The 17084-nt window shown below is 35.4% G+C and overlaps 1 protein-coding gene across 7 annotated transcripts in view; it reads right to left on the reverse strand.

Moving 5' to 3' along the window:
* PUM2 (pumilio RNA binding family member 2) overlaps window positions 1–17084 on the reverse strand; it is a 102093-nt gene that overhangs the window by 63393 nt on the left and 21616 nt on the right. For 5 of the 7 annotated variants that reach the window (XM_047743646.1, XM_047743645.1, XM_047743649.1 and 2 more), the window contains exons 2-5: window positions 14358–14426; window positions 6652–6760; window positions 3406–3593; window positions 2678–2847 (exon numbers count right to left, since the gene is read on the reverse strand). In XM_047743646.1, coding sequence (XP_047599602.1) covers window positions 2678–2847; window positions 3406–3593; window positions 6652–6760; window positions 14358–14408 — 518 coding nt within the window. In that variant the 5' untranslated portion in view covers window positions 14409–14426. Of the gene's footprint in view, window positions 1–2677; window positions 2848–3405; window positions 3594–6651; window positions 6761–12122; window positions 12197–13282; window positions 13408–14357; window positions 14427–17084 lie in introns of those variants that run through there. The other 2 variants (XM_047743648.1, XM_047743651.1) reach the window with 2 other exon arrangements.

Raw genomic sequence — 17084 nt, forward strand, 5'->3', positions numbered from 1 at the left:
AACCAAAACTGGCCATAAAGGATGGCTTTCATGACTTCAGAGTGTAAAGTGAGATGCAATGCAAAAGGACATGAACTAAGACGAAGGCTGACTCCAGTCTGTCTTTAAATATGATTTTGAGCACATCATTTCATCTTCCAGGCCTTAGTTTCTTAAATGAGACTAAAGACATAATCTTCTTGTGCTTATTGTTTCGTAAGGAAGGGCAAAAAAATGAAATGTGAAAAGCCTCTATGACAACTCTCCAAAAACCATCTTTATCACACAAAAATGTTTCAGTTTAAATCATCAGGAAGAGGGGCGCCTGGGTGGCTCGGTCGTTAGACATCTGCCTTTGGCTCAGGTCATGATCCTGGGATCCTGGGATAGGGCCCCAAGTTGAGCTCCATGCTCAGCGGGGAGCCTGTTTCTCCTCTCCCACTCCCCCAGCTTGTGTTCCTGCTCTCTGTCAACCAAGTTAATAAAATCTTTACCCCCCTCCCCCAAAAAAAAAAAGCACACCAGAAAGATAGAAATTTATAACATATTTACCAAGAATTAAGTATGCCCAACAATAGAAAAGAGTATACACTTCATATTAAAACAGCAATTTCCCCTACTAACAAGCCTTTTTAATTTTCTCAAAAAAATTATTGAGCATTGGCTTTTCCCTTTTTATCAACATCTTTCATAGTCTAAACCTTATTTTTACTTTATTCCTAGACATAATCTATCCTCATTTACAATGTCTTTTCTTCTGCAGAAATATTTTACGCAAGATCTCTTCCCTCACAAGAAGTAAGTTTGTTCTGAGAACATGAGCTCACAGTATATGCAAACATTAAGTACATTAAGTAAGTAACAGTAACTATTTTACCTGGCTTTCAGGGCCAGTTGTTAACACTTATGTAATTCTTCCCCCATGTTCAGGAGCTTCACATCAAGATAAATTTCCTAACATGTAAGGAGCATTTTACAAAGTAATTACTTAATGAAATTACTTAATTGTAAGAATTGGTTTCCAGGTATTTAGGTGAATTTACATTTTATTTAAAAATCAACCACTATCCTTGCAATATTTAGAAGAAATTTCTAATTCCTTTCCCCTTTTAACCATACCTAATTTTTCATGTGAATATTCGAAGGTTTTTCTTTCAGAATATATGGAAGGAAAAAAAAACCTGAAAGGATCTTCTTTAATTTTAAAATAAAGCTTGCTATAGTTCTTCACTTCCTTTCAGTTCTACACTCCAGTGATTATATACTGATGCTGTATCAATTAATATACATATTAGTGATATGTTAGCATAGTGACCTGACCATATGGCCACAGCTATTAGCCCAAAACATTTTTACACTATCAAGCATAATACTGTATCTAGAATATTTCATAAACAACTTTAAATGCATACCCCAAACTTAGTGGAGTAAAATTGGAATGCTAATAAATGTAGTAAATTTCATATTATGGAGAAGCATAGCCTTTCAAACAAACAACTCTGATATAGCAATAAATAGAGAATATAATAGAAAAAAGGCATTGCGCTATTAAGTGGTGCGATTTCTTGCTATAGTTAATGGTGTATTAACACTTCAATTATAAATGCATACTGTGAAGGGCTCATAATCAACTCAGTTTTAAATATATGCCCTTGACTAAAACTTAGATTAGGTAATTGCAGAGAAGTAAAATCAGGATAAGGTTCTAAAACAAATTGAAAAACATTAAAATTTATTTCTTATCAAAGAGGTTTACTGGTTTTGGATGCTTTTTTGCACTTACAACAGACACAAATGGCACTGTTTTAAACAGCATTGTTACTCTGCTTTTGATAATGAAAGGCAATGAATGTAAAAGCATACCATCCACATATATGGTTATACTCAGTTAACTGAGATTCCACGGTTCACAGGATCTCAATGAAACAACTCATTTTTCAGTTATAACCCCCAAAGCATCTGACTAATGAAGTGTAAAGTGTAGGAATTCAGTATGAAGAAAATAACTCCCTATTATCTAGGTAAATGTATATACTGCCTAATCTGAGATCAAAGCTAGAAGAAAATACTTATTTAACTGCCATAAAGAAACAACTGAAACGTTACAACTTAAAAGAATTCTAAGCGCAAAGCTAACTTTTTAAAGTCTCTAATATGTTCCCTACCTCCTAAATTCAGGAATATTAAGTATTACCATAAATTCATATACACTAATAAGGAAGGTCACAGCTCCTAAAATAATTGTTTCCTCATTTCTGAGATTAGGAGTTAGATTGGGTGGGGGGTGTTGGGCATGCAATACAGGGATAGAAGGAAGAGGAAACTCCACAGAAAGCTGCTCAAGAGCAACCCCAAAGGAGTCTTGCCAAGAAAAACCAGATTAAACCTAAAATTCACTAAATTTTAGCAGGGAGGAAAAAGTTAAAATTTAGACTATCATATTAGCAGAAAGATAACAGCAACTTCTAACATTACTCCTTGAATGAAATGCACTGTTTGAGACTATTTTGAGGAATTATTTTTTTTTAAATGGTGCACAATCAACTAATACTCCTTATGAAAAAAATTAAATCTACTAGATTAACACAAGATACAAAGGGAAATAAACCAAAATTGGAAAATGTCTAAATCAATCACATCAACTAGTAGTATCATCCCTGAAGATATGCTTTTCTTCTTGAGAAAGTTAAAGTCTTACTTAAAATCTTTGCAATCGGCATCCATTCCATTTGGCAAACCTCTGCCATTTATTTTAGAATCATCATCATCTCCTTGTTTAAGATCTCTGTTTTGGTCCTCCTCAAATGGAGAAGCCTTGCCTTTTTGATCTCCTTTCTCAGGTCCATCTGTTTCAGCATCTCTAGTGCCCTGAGGAAAAAGAATCTGTTTGATTCTGAATATTTAATAGAACACAAAAAAAGGCACCATAAGGTGACCTAAAACTATGCTATAGTGCATGTAAACAATAAAAGCATTGTATCTTATTTTAATGTTGTAATCAACTAATTTATCAAAGGCCAAAAAACTGAGCACAAAACAGTGGTTTATAACAGAAGGGCTAAGGCAACCTTAACTATAGCGGTGCTGGAAAAGCAGTAACACCACAGACAAGATTAAAATTCTACTTAAGGCATATGATTTTGTTTAGTTACTTCCACATCAAGCACTACCATGAATAAACAACTGTAATCTTGCAAATTATGTTTCTTAACTAATATGGTTGATATTTGTAACATGGCTAAGATTATATTCCCATTGGTTCTCTATTTCATGTATTTCAAGAAGTGGCCAAGAGAAGAAAACCAGAGCTCCAACAGCACCAAGATTTCCTTCAACTCTGGGAAGAGCCAAAAAAATAAATGGACTTAAAGATAACCAAATAACCACTGAATAATTATTAAATATTTCTTTATTCAAAATACTTACAAAAGTTCCCTTCCTAAATCGAGAATCCAATTTATCAGCAGGAGAAGAACTTAATACATATTCTACCATGCTCACACCAAGGCCTCCACTTTCTGATCGCGGAGACAGTATTGCATTTACTTCACTGTTTCCATGAAAACCCTGTCCAGATCTTCTCTGTACCATAATAGGCTGGGACATTGAATGGTCTGTTTGGAAGGAAGAACACAATTATACATTTGTACTTTTAAATTAATCAAAATGTATCTACATAAATTAACATATTAAGGTAAAAAATCAGCATCTTGTTTTATTTTGAATGTTATTATGATCCTGATAAAAAGCTTTCATACTGCTGAGACTCGCTGGCCTGGGCACATTTCTTGAGAACACAGAAAGCAAGTCATTTGGTTTAAAAAAAAAAAAAAAAAAAAAAAGGTAAAAAGCTGATATAAGAACTATCGACTCAGAAAGGTCAATAGAGACAGAAACGTTAACCTAAAGGCTCAGCTGCCAATAAGCATTTTGTTAAATGTTAAAGCTTTCCTAATGATTCATAATAATTCAAAACAAAAACCTTTAGAAGTGAAACCTAGAAGAATAACAGTAACTCCTAAACTGGCAGGGGCACACCTCAAACTCATAGTTATATATACTGGATGGATTCAGAACACACGGCTGTACGACTATAAACACAAACAAGTAAGTTTGGAAAAAAATCAGTTAATATCAGAGAATTTTCTATTCTTGGTGTAAAAACTGTCACCTAAACATTATTTTTAGAAGTCCCTTCTAGGGGCTCCTGGGTGGCTCAGTTGGTTAAGCATTGGCCTTCAGCTCAAGTTATGATCCCAGAGTCCTGGGATCAAGCACCACATTGGGCTCCCTGCTTGGCAGGGAGCCTACTTCTCCTTTCCCTTTGCCTGCAGCTCCCCCAGCTTGTGTGCTCTCTCTCAAATAAATAAAATCTTTTAAAATAAATAAATAAATAAATAAATAAATAAAAGTCCCTCCCAGTTTAAAGGTTTTCATTTTTAACAAAAAAATTATTCATCTGGTATGAATACCTTTCTACACATTTTGTATACTCTTTAAAAAATTAACATATAATGTATTATTAGCCCCAGGGATACAAGTCTGTGAATTGTCAGGCTTACACACTTCCCAGCATTCACCATAACACATACCTTCCCCAATGTCCATAACCCAACTACCCTCTCCCTACCTACCCCCACCAACCCTCAGTTTGTTTTGTGAGATTAAGAGTCTCTTATGGAGGGCCACCTGGGTGGCTCAGTTGGTTAAGCATCGGCCTTCAGCTCAGGTCATGATCCCAGGGTCCTGGGATCGCAGCCCGCATCAGGCTCTCTGCTCAGCAGGGAGCCTGCTTCTCCCTCTCTCTCTGCCAGCCTCTCTGCCTACTTGTGATTTCTCTCTCTCTCAAATAAATAAATAAAAATCTTTAAAAAAAAAAGTCTCTTATGGTTTGTCTCCCTCCTGATCCCATCTTGTTTCATTTTTTCCCTTCCCTACCCTCCCAAGCCCCCCACTTTGCCTCCCTTTTCTACACATTTTTATGACAAAAAGAAAAAAAACAATATTTAAGATCAGAGAACAAATGGAATACAAATATAATAAAACATATGAGGCAACATTCAAATAGATTTACCAAAAAAAATTTTTTAAGGCACCAATAAGCTAACTCTGGTTCATTTGTTATCACATGTAATACTCAATATTAAGTCTAGTCCTTAAGAGGCTGAACTATCACAGTGGTACTCAGCCACCATTTCATTAACCCTATGTTTTTAAGTGACTACTACTTTTGTTAAGGCATATTAAAACATTTCCATTGTAGTACCTTTATCTATAAGGGATTAGTCATTATAATATTTCATTCAATCATTCACCCATTCATTAACATACTTCAAATGTTGGTTTATAGTCTCTCGTATGCTGGGCATTGTACTATGTATGGGAAATCCAAGAACAAGACAGTTCCTGCCCTCAAAGAGATCACAGGTTTATTATAAAGCAATCATAACAGAGTAAAAGTGCATCATTAAAAATGACCCAGGATACTATGGAAACAGAAAGAAGGGGCATTAATCCTTCCCAGTGTTAGAGTGAATTCCAAAGGAAGCGATATGAAGGGTAAAGAGTTAAAGTGAGCAAAAAAACCAGGTGAACATGAGGGTGAAAAGGTAACTTCAGCTAGAGAAACTAACTACATGATAAACTCTCCTGCAGTCATGGAAAGACTCTTCTTTAGAACAATTCCTCTAGAACAAGGAATATCTTACTCATATCTGTACATACTTGGCATTCAATAAATGTTTGTTCTATAAACAAAATAACTTCTCATTTTTTATTCATTCCTAATTTCCTCATATCTCTGGGTAAAGACTAATATTTATCTTTAAAATTTTACCCCTACAACTAAAGAAAGTTAAGTTACAGAAGGAAGTGGCACAAGAAATTCAAAATACAAACTTGACACTAAAAGAAATATATAAGTATGTTGCTTAAATGTTTTATTGCTTGTCCTCCAAATAGAACATACCAAATCCATCTTAGAAAAAATCTCTCATTACCATGTTGTGCTCAAGGTGTTTTGCTTCAGAATGCTTTAAAAAATATTTGGATCTATTAAATAAAGTAATTAAGCACTCAACCTTCAAAACAAAAATCAAAACATGTCTACCAGTCAAGTTTTCAAGCACATGTTATTTTATTTTAAAGACTGTATTTGGGATGCCTCGGGGGCTCAGTCAGTGAAGTGTCTGCCTTCAGCCCAGGTCATGATCTCAGGATCCTGGGACTGAGTCCCACATCAGGCTCCTTGCTCAGTGGGGAGCCTGTTTTTCTCTCTGGCTGCAGCTCTCCCTGCTTGTTCTCTCTGACAAATTAAAAAAAATAAAATCTTAAAAAAAATTAATTAAAAAAAAAGATTTTATTTATTTTTGCAAGAGAAAGAGAAAGCCAAGGCGGGGGGGCAGAGGGAGAATAAAGAAACACCCAGGTAATTTACACTCAAAATTTAAGGTTAGTTTATCATCCAGTAGTATTTTACTATAACAAACGCTTCTAATTACCAAGTAGACCATTAGATAAGGGTTAATTTATATTAAAAATATACATTATAATGACTTACAAAATTTTCAACAAAGACATCACAAATTTGCTCTAAATACTGTCCGGGGATAGGCAGGGTTTCAAAAAATTTAAGTCAAGTTGTAATTCTCCCACATAACAGCAATAACTTACGAGAAGTTCCCCAGGCAGTCTCTCTCCATTCATCATCCCCAAGAAATATGCCTTTTTGTCCATCTTTTGTTGAATCATCAGGTTCCCAAAACTTTTTGGTAGGCAAAAGCTATTCGGGAGGGAAAAAATATTAATTTAAGTTTCATTCTAATTGCAAATTTATTCTAATTCTACGTGGTTTGTGAAAGCAAACTTACCACCAATATGAAATTAGTTTTCAATACTAAGGAAAATTCAGAGAGAACTATTTTCTATTTTGTTTTGTTAAAAAGAAAATAATCCCAACTTAATGTTTGGGGACTGGCTCTAATAATTTAAAACCTGAACCCTAGTCAAAGTCCCCTTCTGACTTGTCTATATATTTGAAATGGTTTTACCACCACGTGACTTTCTTTGTAAATTTTTTTTAAAAACTTACTAAATTTTGTATTCAATATAAATAAAAACATCTATACAAAAGATGAAAACCTCTCCTTTACTTCCAAGAACTGCCCTTGGATCACCTCCTATCCCACAGCTTCCATGATAGAAAATTCAGCTTCACTTTTACTTCACTTATTCAATGGAAGTTAACTTCATAACTCTTCATAGGTCTGGAATGCTAGCAATCTATCAATTCCAAATCAGGAACCTATGGATGGTGGAAGATACACAGAAAGGAACCTCAAATACTTCTGAAATAATCTAAAAGCCCCATGCTCTATCTACCATATATATGACACACACAGCACATTAAAACTGTGTTGATACAATGATTCACTGGTTATTCAAAATGTACATTTGGCTAATTCCTAATGATACTTATCCAAGCCTCTCCTCTCTACCTTCCCTGACACTCAGAGAAGATGGACTGGGGATATGTCTGTCTGAAAACAATAGAATGGTTTTCTGAGACATGCATATGGCATTTTAAATAAGCATTCTTAAGACCTCCTCCCTCTCAGCCCATAATTAGGTACCCTGTTCTTTCAGTGCTCATAATTAAACCTGTATACTTCTAACACTACACTTATCACACTAAATTACCTGTGTTTGCCTCCTTAGGGGCTTGGTAACCTTATTTTCAGAGAGCTCACAAACACACTAAATGTAACAAAACAAACTCAGTAAAACCTGAACTGGATCTGAGAAATAAAACTGGGGGTGGGGGGTGGTGAAAGTGTGAGTGGAAGGTGAGGAAGATAAAGTAAATCATGAACAAAGGCACAACCTAATAAATTGCACTGTGTGTACAACAAGGTATGAGATGGATGAACAGATGAGAGCATGTCAAAGATGATGCTGGTAAAGCTTTCTTGATCAGATCCTGAGGAGCCTTAAAGACAAGCTAAAGAAAAGTACACATTACTTTGAAGTAAAGGGAATCCAGAGAGGTTGTTAAGAGTGACATTACATTTTAGAAAACAACTCAAGTTGTAAGCTATAAGAATAATGGATATTCTAGACTACAGACAAGGAAATCAGTTTACAGAACTACGACAGGGCCAAGATGGTAAGAACTGAAATAGGGTAGTAACGGAAAGAACTAGAAAAATAAAATGGTTTGAGGGTTCTTTGTATTTAGTAGCAGTCAACAGAATCTGATTACAAATGGGGAAGAGACTGATAAAATTTAAAATCTGGGTAATAAGGTAAATGGTAGTACTACAGAAGCAGCTTTGAAGGCAGGGGGGAAAGTTCAATTTGTGCATGTTCCTAATCTACAGATTTTTTTGCTAAACTAAATAGATTTGACCTTAAAGGAAAGCAACTTCTGCTATTTTAAAAAGAATAATTTTTCCACGTTAGGAACATCCTGGGCTGCAAATGATTTGTATTTAAAGCACAGACATTTTAAACAATAATCTGCAACCTCTTCCTTTGGGTTTTTTTATTGTTGTTTTTTTAAATCTCACTATAAAAGGTTCATGTAAATACTCAAACAAAATGCAAAGCTGATTAATATAATACTAAAACACTATACTTGATATAAATAACTGAACATTCATTCATAGTAAAACCCAACTTAATCCTTAAAATTATGGTTCCTGAGAAAATAAACTTATCTCATACATCATGAAAAAAGACTCAATATCAAAGTAACAGTAACAAGGAATTGAGAATAAAATTTTGACTTAATAGAAGCAGTCATCATAGACACAGAAGTCTTCTAAGACTTAAAACTTATCTTCTAAGGTAGCAGAAATAATAGAAACTCTCTGAGACCATTCCAAAGCCTTTGTGCCACGCAGTGCTTTAGTAGAGAAGTTCATATATCCCTGCTTTAAAATACAAAATTATACAACTAGGAAAAAAAAAAGTTAAGCACTTATCCAATATGCCTACTTTCTGCCAAGCACTATACTAAGAATATCTTTTCATTTTGCAAATATGTGTAAGTTACCATGCACAGGAAAACAATTTAGTAGTTAATAAAATTAACACTTCTTCTAACAGAGGCCTGTACTTTCTAGAAACAACTTTTTGTGACAGTTTAGACATCGATTCCAAATACTTTCAGAAACTACTAGTTTGTGACCAAGAATAAAATTAAAATGAGCTAAATATAGGGGAAGGCAATAATTCAGGATAGAACAGTTTAAAAAAAAAGATTTAGGCAGTATGCTGGTTGGAATAGCAACAGCGATTTGCCCCTGGAGACTCTTTTACTACAGTAGAAATGGGGAAGAATATTATAGAAAACAAGGGCTAAGAGATCTTAAAGATCTGTACAATACATGATCCACTACCACTTCGTATTAGTTCCATAATTCACAGAAGCTTTAAACCAAGGTCAATCAATTCAGTATTTGTGAACTTGCAACTCTGTCCTCACAAGTCAGAAACAACTGGGTCAACATAAAAATTCATCCCCCAACTGTCCACCATTTTATTAGTTCTTTCTTTCAAGAAGCATTTATGGCTTGCCCTCTCCATCTTCAAAGAAATCAGTCAAAACCTAGCATGCTGCTTCAAAATATGTAATAAATTCCTCTAGAATTTTAGAGGTGTACTTGTTTTTTTTAATGCAAATTGTTACATAAAAATCACATAACCAACCAAATTAACATAATCCTAAGAATCAAATGAATTTGAAAGGTTTTACGTCTACAATATGGTGTTTTAAATTAAGGTGTTCATAAAAATCCAAAGTGGGGGACACTTTTGAGGAAGGGGGTGCTATTAATAATTATACCATGACAAGGGCACCTGGGATCAAGCCCCACATCAGGCTCACTGCTCAGCGGGGAGTTTGCTTCTCCCTCTCCCACTCCCCCTGTTTGTATTCCCTCTCTCTCTCTTGCTGTCAAATAAAATCTTAAAAAACAGTAATAATAATAATTATGCCATGACAACAGATATGTATCTGGACTGTCTGGGCAAATCAGGATGTAAGATGACTCTCTTTATAAATGGAAATTAACAGATGTTAATAACTAAATCTGTAGACAACAAAAAAAAACCACAAGGTAATTCTTTAGAACCCCAGAAGAGTGCTTTTCCAGACTTTAATCTCTTCCGTTAATAAAAGAAAGCAATACTTTTTCATTTTTTCAAATCTTACTTCACCAAATCTTCTCCATTCCTAATATGCTTTAACAGAAAACATTAGACGTCATCACTTCCAATAGGAAGCATTATTGTAAATAGTCAAGGCATCCATTCCATCACTACTGTACATGACCTTGGGCCAGTTAATTAACCATTCTGAGCCTCAGTTTCCTCATCTGTAAGGATAATAATAAAGCAACTGTCATGAGTTTCTTGAGGCTAGAATGAAATAGCGTAAGTAAACTACTTAGAACAGTATCTAGCACACAGCAGACACATAAATATTAGATATCTTTACTACTAAAAAACAGTAATCTTCTAATACTGTAAAATATAAGTAACATACTAATCAGCAACATTTAACTGGCTGATTTAAGAACTAGGTCATTATTCATTATATTTTCAAGTCCATCTGAGTATTGTAGGTGGATCATGAAATAAACAACAGATGCCTAATATAGTCCCATTCTGCATGAGGAAATAGAACCAACATTATACATGTGGCTAGTGAGTGGCAGCATCAGGATTTGAATCCATCAATCTGTGTAATTACACTGTCATTCTCCTTACACTTAACTACCACAGAAGACGGTTCTTTTCAATCAGTCTAAATCATCAGCATTTCTGAAAATTCTCAGTAGAATACCACTAGATATAATAAACTTTAATGGTATTATCAAGCTATTCAGCCTATATAATGTGGGTATTCATTATAGTGGATAAAGTTTAAGGTAGAATTGTTAAGATAAAGATTTATGTAGACAAAACTATGATCTGTCTTCAAGTAGCTGGTTTCCATTCCAGTCGTCCCTAAAAGCTCAGGTCAGAGCTGTAACATTTGAGATACATATAATTCATACAAAAGATAATTCTTATTACTGTCTTCAAAGAAGCCAGTCTTACTTGAGGTCATAGCACTAGTGGTAGATCAGGGAAAACAGAAGTCTCCTTACTCCCCTATCTAGTATTCCACTTCACCACACCACCTGGGATCTTGGCACATAATTTTCTTAAATATTACTGTGTACTGGAGTGCCTGGGTAGCTCAGTGGGTTAAGCCTCTGCCTTCAGCTCAGATCATGGTCCTGGGGTCCTGGGATGGAGCCCCACATCGGACTCTGCTCAGCAGGGAGCCTGCTCCGCAACCCCCCCCCACCTGCCTCTCTGCCTCCTTGTGACTTCTCTCTCTCTCTCTGCCAAATAAATAAATAAAACCTTAATAAATAAATAAATAAATACATACACACATACTGTGTAAGAAAGGAGGGGGCATTATTTATCATACTAAGCTATGAATACTCCCCAAATAAAACACATTAACTCAGTGACTTAAATTCTGGGTTTCCTAAAGAATTTCAGGCAGAGGCCTCTTTCCCCCTATTTAAAAAAAATAAACAGGAACATAGAGTATGTGTATAAAATAACAGATATGCGTCTCTGCAGTCTAGTTTTAAAACACTATACTAATGAAGCTGAGTTCAACCTCCTATGAATTACCTTTGCTCTTTTTAAGCAATATGATGTAATACAAATCAGTGTTTTTTGACAAGAACATGCTATGAAAAATATGGAAAGAATGAGTTTATGAATGGATGAATACAGATCTGTTCCCATTTCTGGATGACCAAATAGAAAAGACTGCCCTTCTGATGATGGGCCAGCAAAGGTATCACCATCTATAAAACCCAGTACATTTGAAAACAGTCCTATACATAATGCAGTGCTTCCTACATTAAAGATCTACAACAATTTAAGATATAATAAAGAAAACTTTATTTTTGAAGAAAAAGTCAAGAATAGGGCAATGCTTTAAAAAAAGATGTCACATTAAAAAAATAAACAAGCAATTTTAGAAAACTGAAGAGCCAGAAACTCAGGGCTATTTTTAATTTATTAAAATGAATGAATTCTGGGATAAAACAAAAACCAAAAAACCTCACCTGTCAGGAAAGGAGGAGAAGACTGGTGAGAGAGAGACAGGCAAAGAAGGAAATCCCAGAAGGTTCCCTGCTGCCTGTGAGATGAGGAAAGATAGAAAGGCTTGTGGGAGAGAGAACCCAGAGACAGAAACCTGAGGTTTCTTAGCTATCTCTTAGAGGTAACAGAATTAGTTGGTAAACTGTTAAGAAAAAATCATTAGTGATAACAGCTTATTTAAAAATACATTTCTACTGAATGAAGTTCACAGAAGCACTGATGTACTGCTATCTGCCCAAAAAAGCAGGCAGTCTTAACCCTCGCCACTTTTATACCCTAGCCATTTTTACTCGGCATATCTGAAATTTCCATTAAGAAAGCCTAGCTTTAAGTTTAGATTAACATACTATTCCAACCCAGCTTCTTTTTTCCAAAAACCTCAAGTATACTTCCTCCACCCCCAAATAACTAACCAAACTCTTCCAACTGTTTCTGATAACTTTTTTTTTTTTATATGCAAAGATGTCTTTACCTTTATCAACTATTTGGAAAGGTAGGGGGGAAATGAGCCAATCGGTAAATATACATACAACGTAGATGTAGGAAGTAAAGTGCTTGGAGGGGAGGGTGGGTCTAAGATAATTAAGTTAATGGTGTGACTTTATTTGCTCTTTCAAGTTCGAGGGGTGCCTGGGTGGCTCAGTGGGTTAAACCCTCTGCCTTTGGCTCAGGTCCTGATCGAGCCCCGCATGGAGCCCTGCATAGGGCTCTCTGCTCAGCGGGAAGCCTGCCCCACCCCCTGCATGCCTCTCTGCCTACTTGTGATCTGTTTGTCAAATAAATAAAATCTTAAAAAAGAAAAATCAAGTTCAAGTTTGTCACAGATTTGGCTAAAACACTGTTCAAACCTGCTTTTAAGATTGGTCTTTAGAAAGCAGAATAACCTAAGAAAACAAGTAGCAGGGAACAAAACAAAAAGCCCTTTTCAACTGCTTCTTTTTATTCGCCCATAGCGTAAATAAAGCCTAAGTAGCCACTGTACTGCAGTGAAGCTCTAGTTTGTTTTGTTTGACTAAAAAATTATTCCCTCTTTCAAATCTTTCTTAGGGACCAGAATTTTACCTTATGCACTAGACTAACAAGTTTACTTTGGCAATACTTATGCTTAAGCACCTTAACTCACCCTTAAATCAGTCCTCTGAAAATGACAAACTCTTTGGAAAACGCTGTTCTGGAGAAGGGAAGGGTTAGCTAGCTGCAGGGTGCCCTCTTGTGGCCCAGAGGAGTGACTGGACTCTTTTTCTGCATCTGAAGAGCACAGCATTGGATGGAGTGAGTCTCAGGAAGGTCTCTAATCTACCAAAGTAAAATAATCTCCAGGAGCAAGCAGTTATTACACATCTTATGTCTGTTCACGGTTATGTTCTATTAGCAAAGTCCAACTATGTTAGTACTATAGAACACGACAAAATAAAGATGTGACCACAAGGGTTTTTATAAGCAATTCAAGTTTTCTAAATATTCTTTAGGTTTATGGAAAACTAAGCATTTTTTATGCCTTAAATTATGTAATGGTGCAGTTAAATGGAATGCCCCAATGAAAATCATATATTAACAGGACTGATAAAATCTGTTAAAAAATTCAGAATGCTCACTATGTGTCAGTCATTCAAAGCTAACAATCTATATAAGAGACTAATATAAAAACTGTAACAAAGTAATATAATAAAAATATGTACAAAGATCTATGAGAAGTCAGAAGAGGAAGTAATTCTACTACAGATAGCAATGGGACAATAGGTAAGACTCATTTCTCAGTACAGTCTTGTAGAGGATTAGAAGTTTATTAAGCAAACAAGGAGAGTTGTTTTTTTTTTTTAGAAGAGAGAATAGTGAACAATTAAGTGTGGCAAAAGCAAACAGCATACATATATAAAACAGCAGCCAAGGATAAAGAAAGGCTCTTTTCAGAGCAAAGTAATTATTGTTCATTACCAAAATATAAAACATGATCTAAACCAAGTCAATCAAATCAACTCGACACAATCTCACTAAAAATTACCACTAGGGGTTAAAAAAACAAAAACAAAAACTGAAATCACCACAACTATAAAACTGTATAATCCAAGATTTTAAAAAACCCACATGTGGAAGACATAACCAGTATTTTCAAGAATATTTATGGTTTTCAAGAATAAGTCTCAACAGCTCAAATAATCAATGTGAGATATACATTCTCAGTATTAATAAATATTTACCTCTCCCATTCCCCGAGATTCTAATGCAAGAGCTTGAAAATCATGATTCATTTCATCCACAAATCAAACCTGTTGAATAACAAAAACAAAAATTAGTAAAAAAAATTTAAATAGACTGCATCAAATATTTTTATATTATATTGCTGCTATTACTGCTATTAGCATGAGCTGAGACAGGCAAAAACTGATTTCTCTATGAAGACAGATTTTCCTAAAGAGAGCACATAATAGCAATTTGTATTAAAATTAAAATTAAAACCCTGGGGTCAAAAGTTCTTGGGCTAGTCTGTGTATCAAGAGAAACCCCTACTAGTTGAACAAAATAGATGGAAAGTAAAGAAGAAAAGAAGCAAGCTCAAATACTAAAATAGTCTATTTTTTGTTATAGTTCCAATTACAAAATTACTTTTTTACTTCAGTTAACATTTTCCAAAACTTCTCAGCACTTCATTATTTGTAGATCTGATACCAATGATAAAAAAAATTTCACTGAAAAGTATTAAAATTTCCTTAAGAGAAGCTCCTTTCCCTTCTCCTTACACTAAAACTAAAGTGTATTTTGTTGACAATTTTTCTAATTGTTTAGTTTATCATTCACATGACAATGTGTTCTTGAATCAGAGGCCCTTCCCTCCTACCATTAAGCACTGTGGCAGTAAAATCACTCAACGCTGAGGCCGCTACAAATTTAGCTTTCCGAGCTTTGGGGTCTTACAATATAATCCTATTATTTCCCCCAACCAGTCTCTCTCTTTTTAAAAATCCATAGCATGTGACATTACAAAGCACTCAGTCCTTCCTGTAAGGGAGGAGTTCTTTGTTCCTACTTTGTCTCTTAAAATTCTTCTACTCACACCGCCCCCCACCCCCAGCTGCTTTTTCTCAGGCTTCTTCTCAGACTTCCATTTGTCTCTTCAAGTCATTTTAAATGTTAGTGTTTCCTAGTACTCTATCCATGGTAGTCTCCCCTGTACCCTTTATCCCGTGCAATCTAATCCACACTCATTGTTATATATATGCTTAGGACCTTGGCTCTAACATTTCTATTTATGAACCAAAATCTCTCTTCTCATAAAAATTTCCAATTATCTCCTTCCTCCCATTCCCTGGGCAAAATTTCAACTTTACTCTTCTTTCTTCCCCATTTATAACTTAATTCTTTCCTTTCTTACACCAATATCCAGTCACTAATGTCAACCTCACTTATATCTAACCATTTTCCATCTGTCTGGTTATTATTGTGTCATTTTTAAGGGTTTTTTTGGGGGGGCGGTGGAGCAGAGGGAAAGGCAGAGAGAGAATCTGAAGCAGGTTCCCTGCCCCGGGCTCAGCTCCAGCACAAGGCTTGATCTCACCACCCTGAGATCATAGACCTGAGTCAAAACCAAGAGTTAGACGCTTAACCAACTGTGCCATCCAGGTGCCCCACCAGCTGTGTGATTGTTTTAGACTACCACCATCTCTTACCTAAAATATTATGATCCTCTCCCATCTTCCCATCATATAATCTAATCTCCAAATCAGTTATTCATCTCCAAATCAGTTATCTTTCTGAATTATACTTTGTTCCTGTAACTCCTATATTTTAATCCTTGACTTATTTATAAAGGTCAAACTCCTAAGCTTACAAGGGGACAGAACTGGATTCAAATTATAGTTCTCAGAGCTTACTAGCTCTAGAACTCTGGACAAGTAACCTAAACTTTTTTCTCCATTTCTCCATGGGAGGGTAACAGTAGCAGCTGCCACACGGCTTACTGTAAAAGTTGAAAAAGGTAACAAAGAACACTTAAACTGGTGCTGGGTACATAAGCATTCATAACTGAGCTATTAAAGTGGTGCCTGACTGGTTCAGTCCATAGAACATGCAACTCTTGATCTTGGGGTTGTAAGTTCAAGTCCCACGTTAGGTGTAGACCTTACTTAAAAATAAAATCTTTTTTAAAAAGTTAGCTATTGGGGCGCCTGGGTGGCTCAGTGGGTTAAGCCTCTGCCTTCGGCTCAGGTCATGATTTTAGGGTCCTGGGATCAAATCAAGCCTCGCATCGGGCTTTCTGTTTGGCAGGGAGCCTGTTTCTCCCTCTCTCTGTGCGTACTTGTGATCTCTCGGTCTATGAAATAAATAAATAAAAATAAAAATCTTTTTTTAAAAAAGTTAGCTATTAAAAAAGCTCTTCAATCTTTTCATCAAATGATACTTGAACAATGATATATCCATATGCAAAAAATGAACCTCAACACATACCTTACATCTTAATATAAAGATTAACTAACAGATCATACACCTAAATGTAACACCTAATATTATAAGATTTCTCAAAAAACAGAAAAGCTGTGTGACCTAGCATCTGGTAATGATTTTTAACATCAAAACCAGAGTCAATAAAAGAAAAACCAATGTCTAAAAAATTTGACTTAATTAATAAAAACACACTATATGAAAGCCACTGATAATAATGAAACGACCACAGACCAGGAGAAAAATATTTGGAAATCACATATCCCAATACAGGACTTGAATCAAGAATGTTAAAAAACTCTTGGGAAGCCTGGGTGACTACTCAGTTAAGTGACTGCCTTTAGCCCTGGGATCAAGCCATGTATCTGGCTCCCTGCTCAGTGGGGAGCCTGCTTCTCCCTCTCCCATTCCCCATGCTTGTGTTCCCGAACTCTCTCTCCATCAAATAAATAAAATCCTGAAAAAAAAAATTCTCAAATAATAACCCG

The sequence above is a fragment of the Lutra lutra genome, chromosome 9 (assembly GCF_902655055.1).
Source record: "Lutra lutra chromosome 9, mLutLut1.2, whole genome shotgun sequence".
Lineage (NCBI taxonomy): Eukaryota > Metazoa > Chordata > Mammalia > Carnivora > Mustelidae > Lutra > Lutra lutra.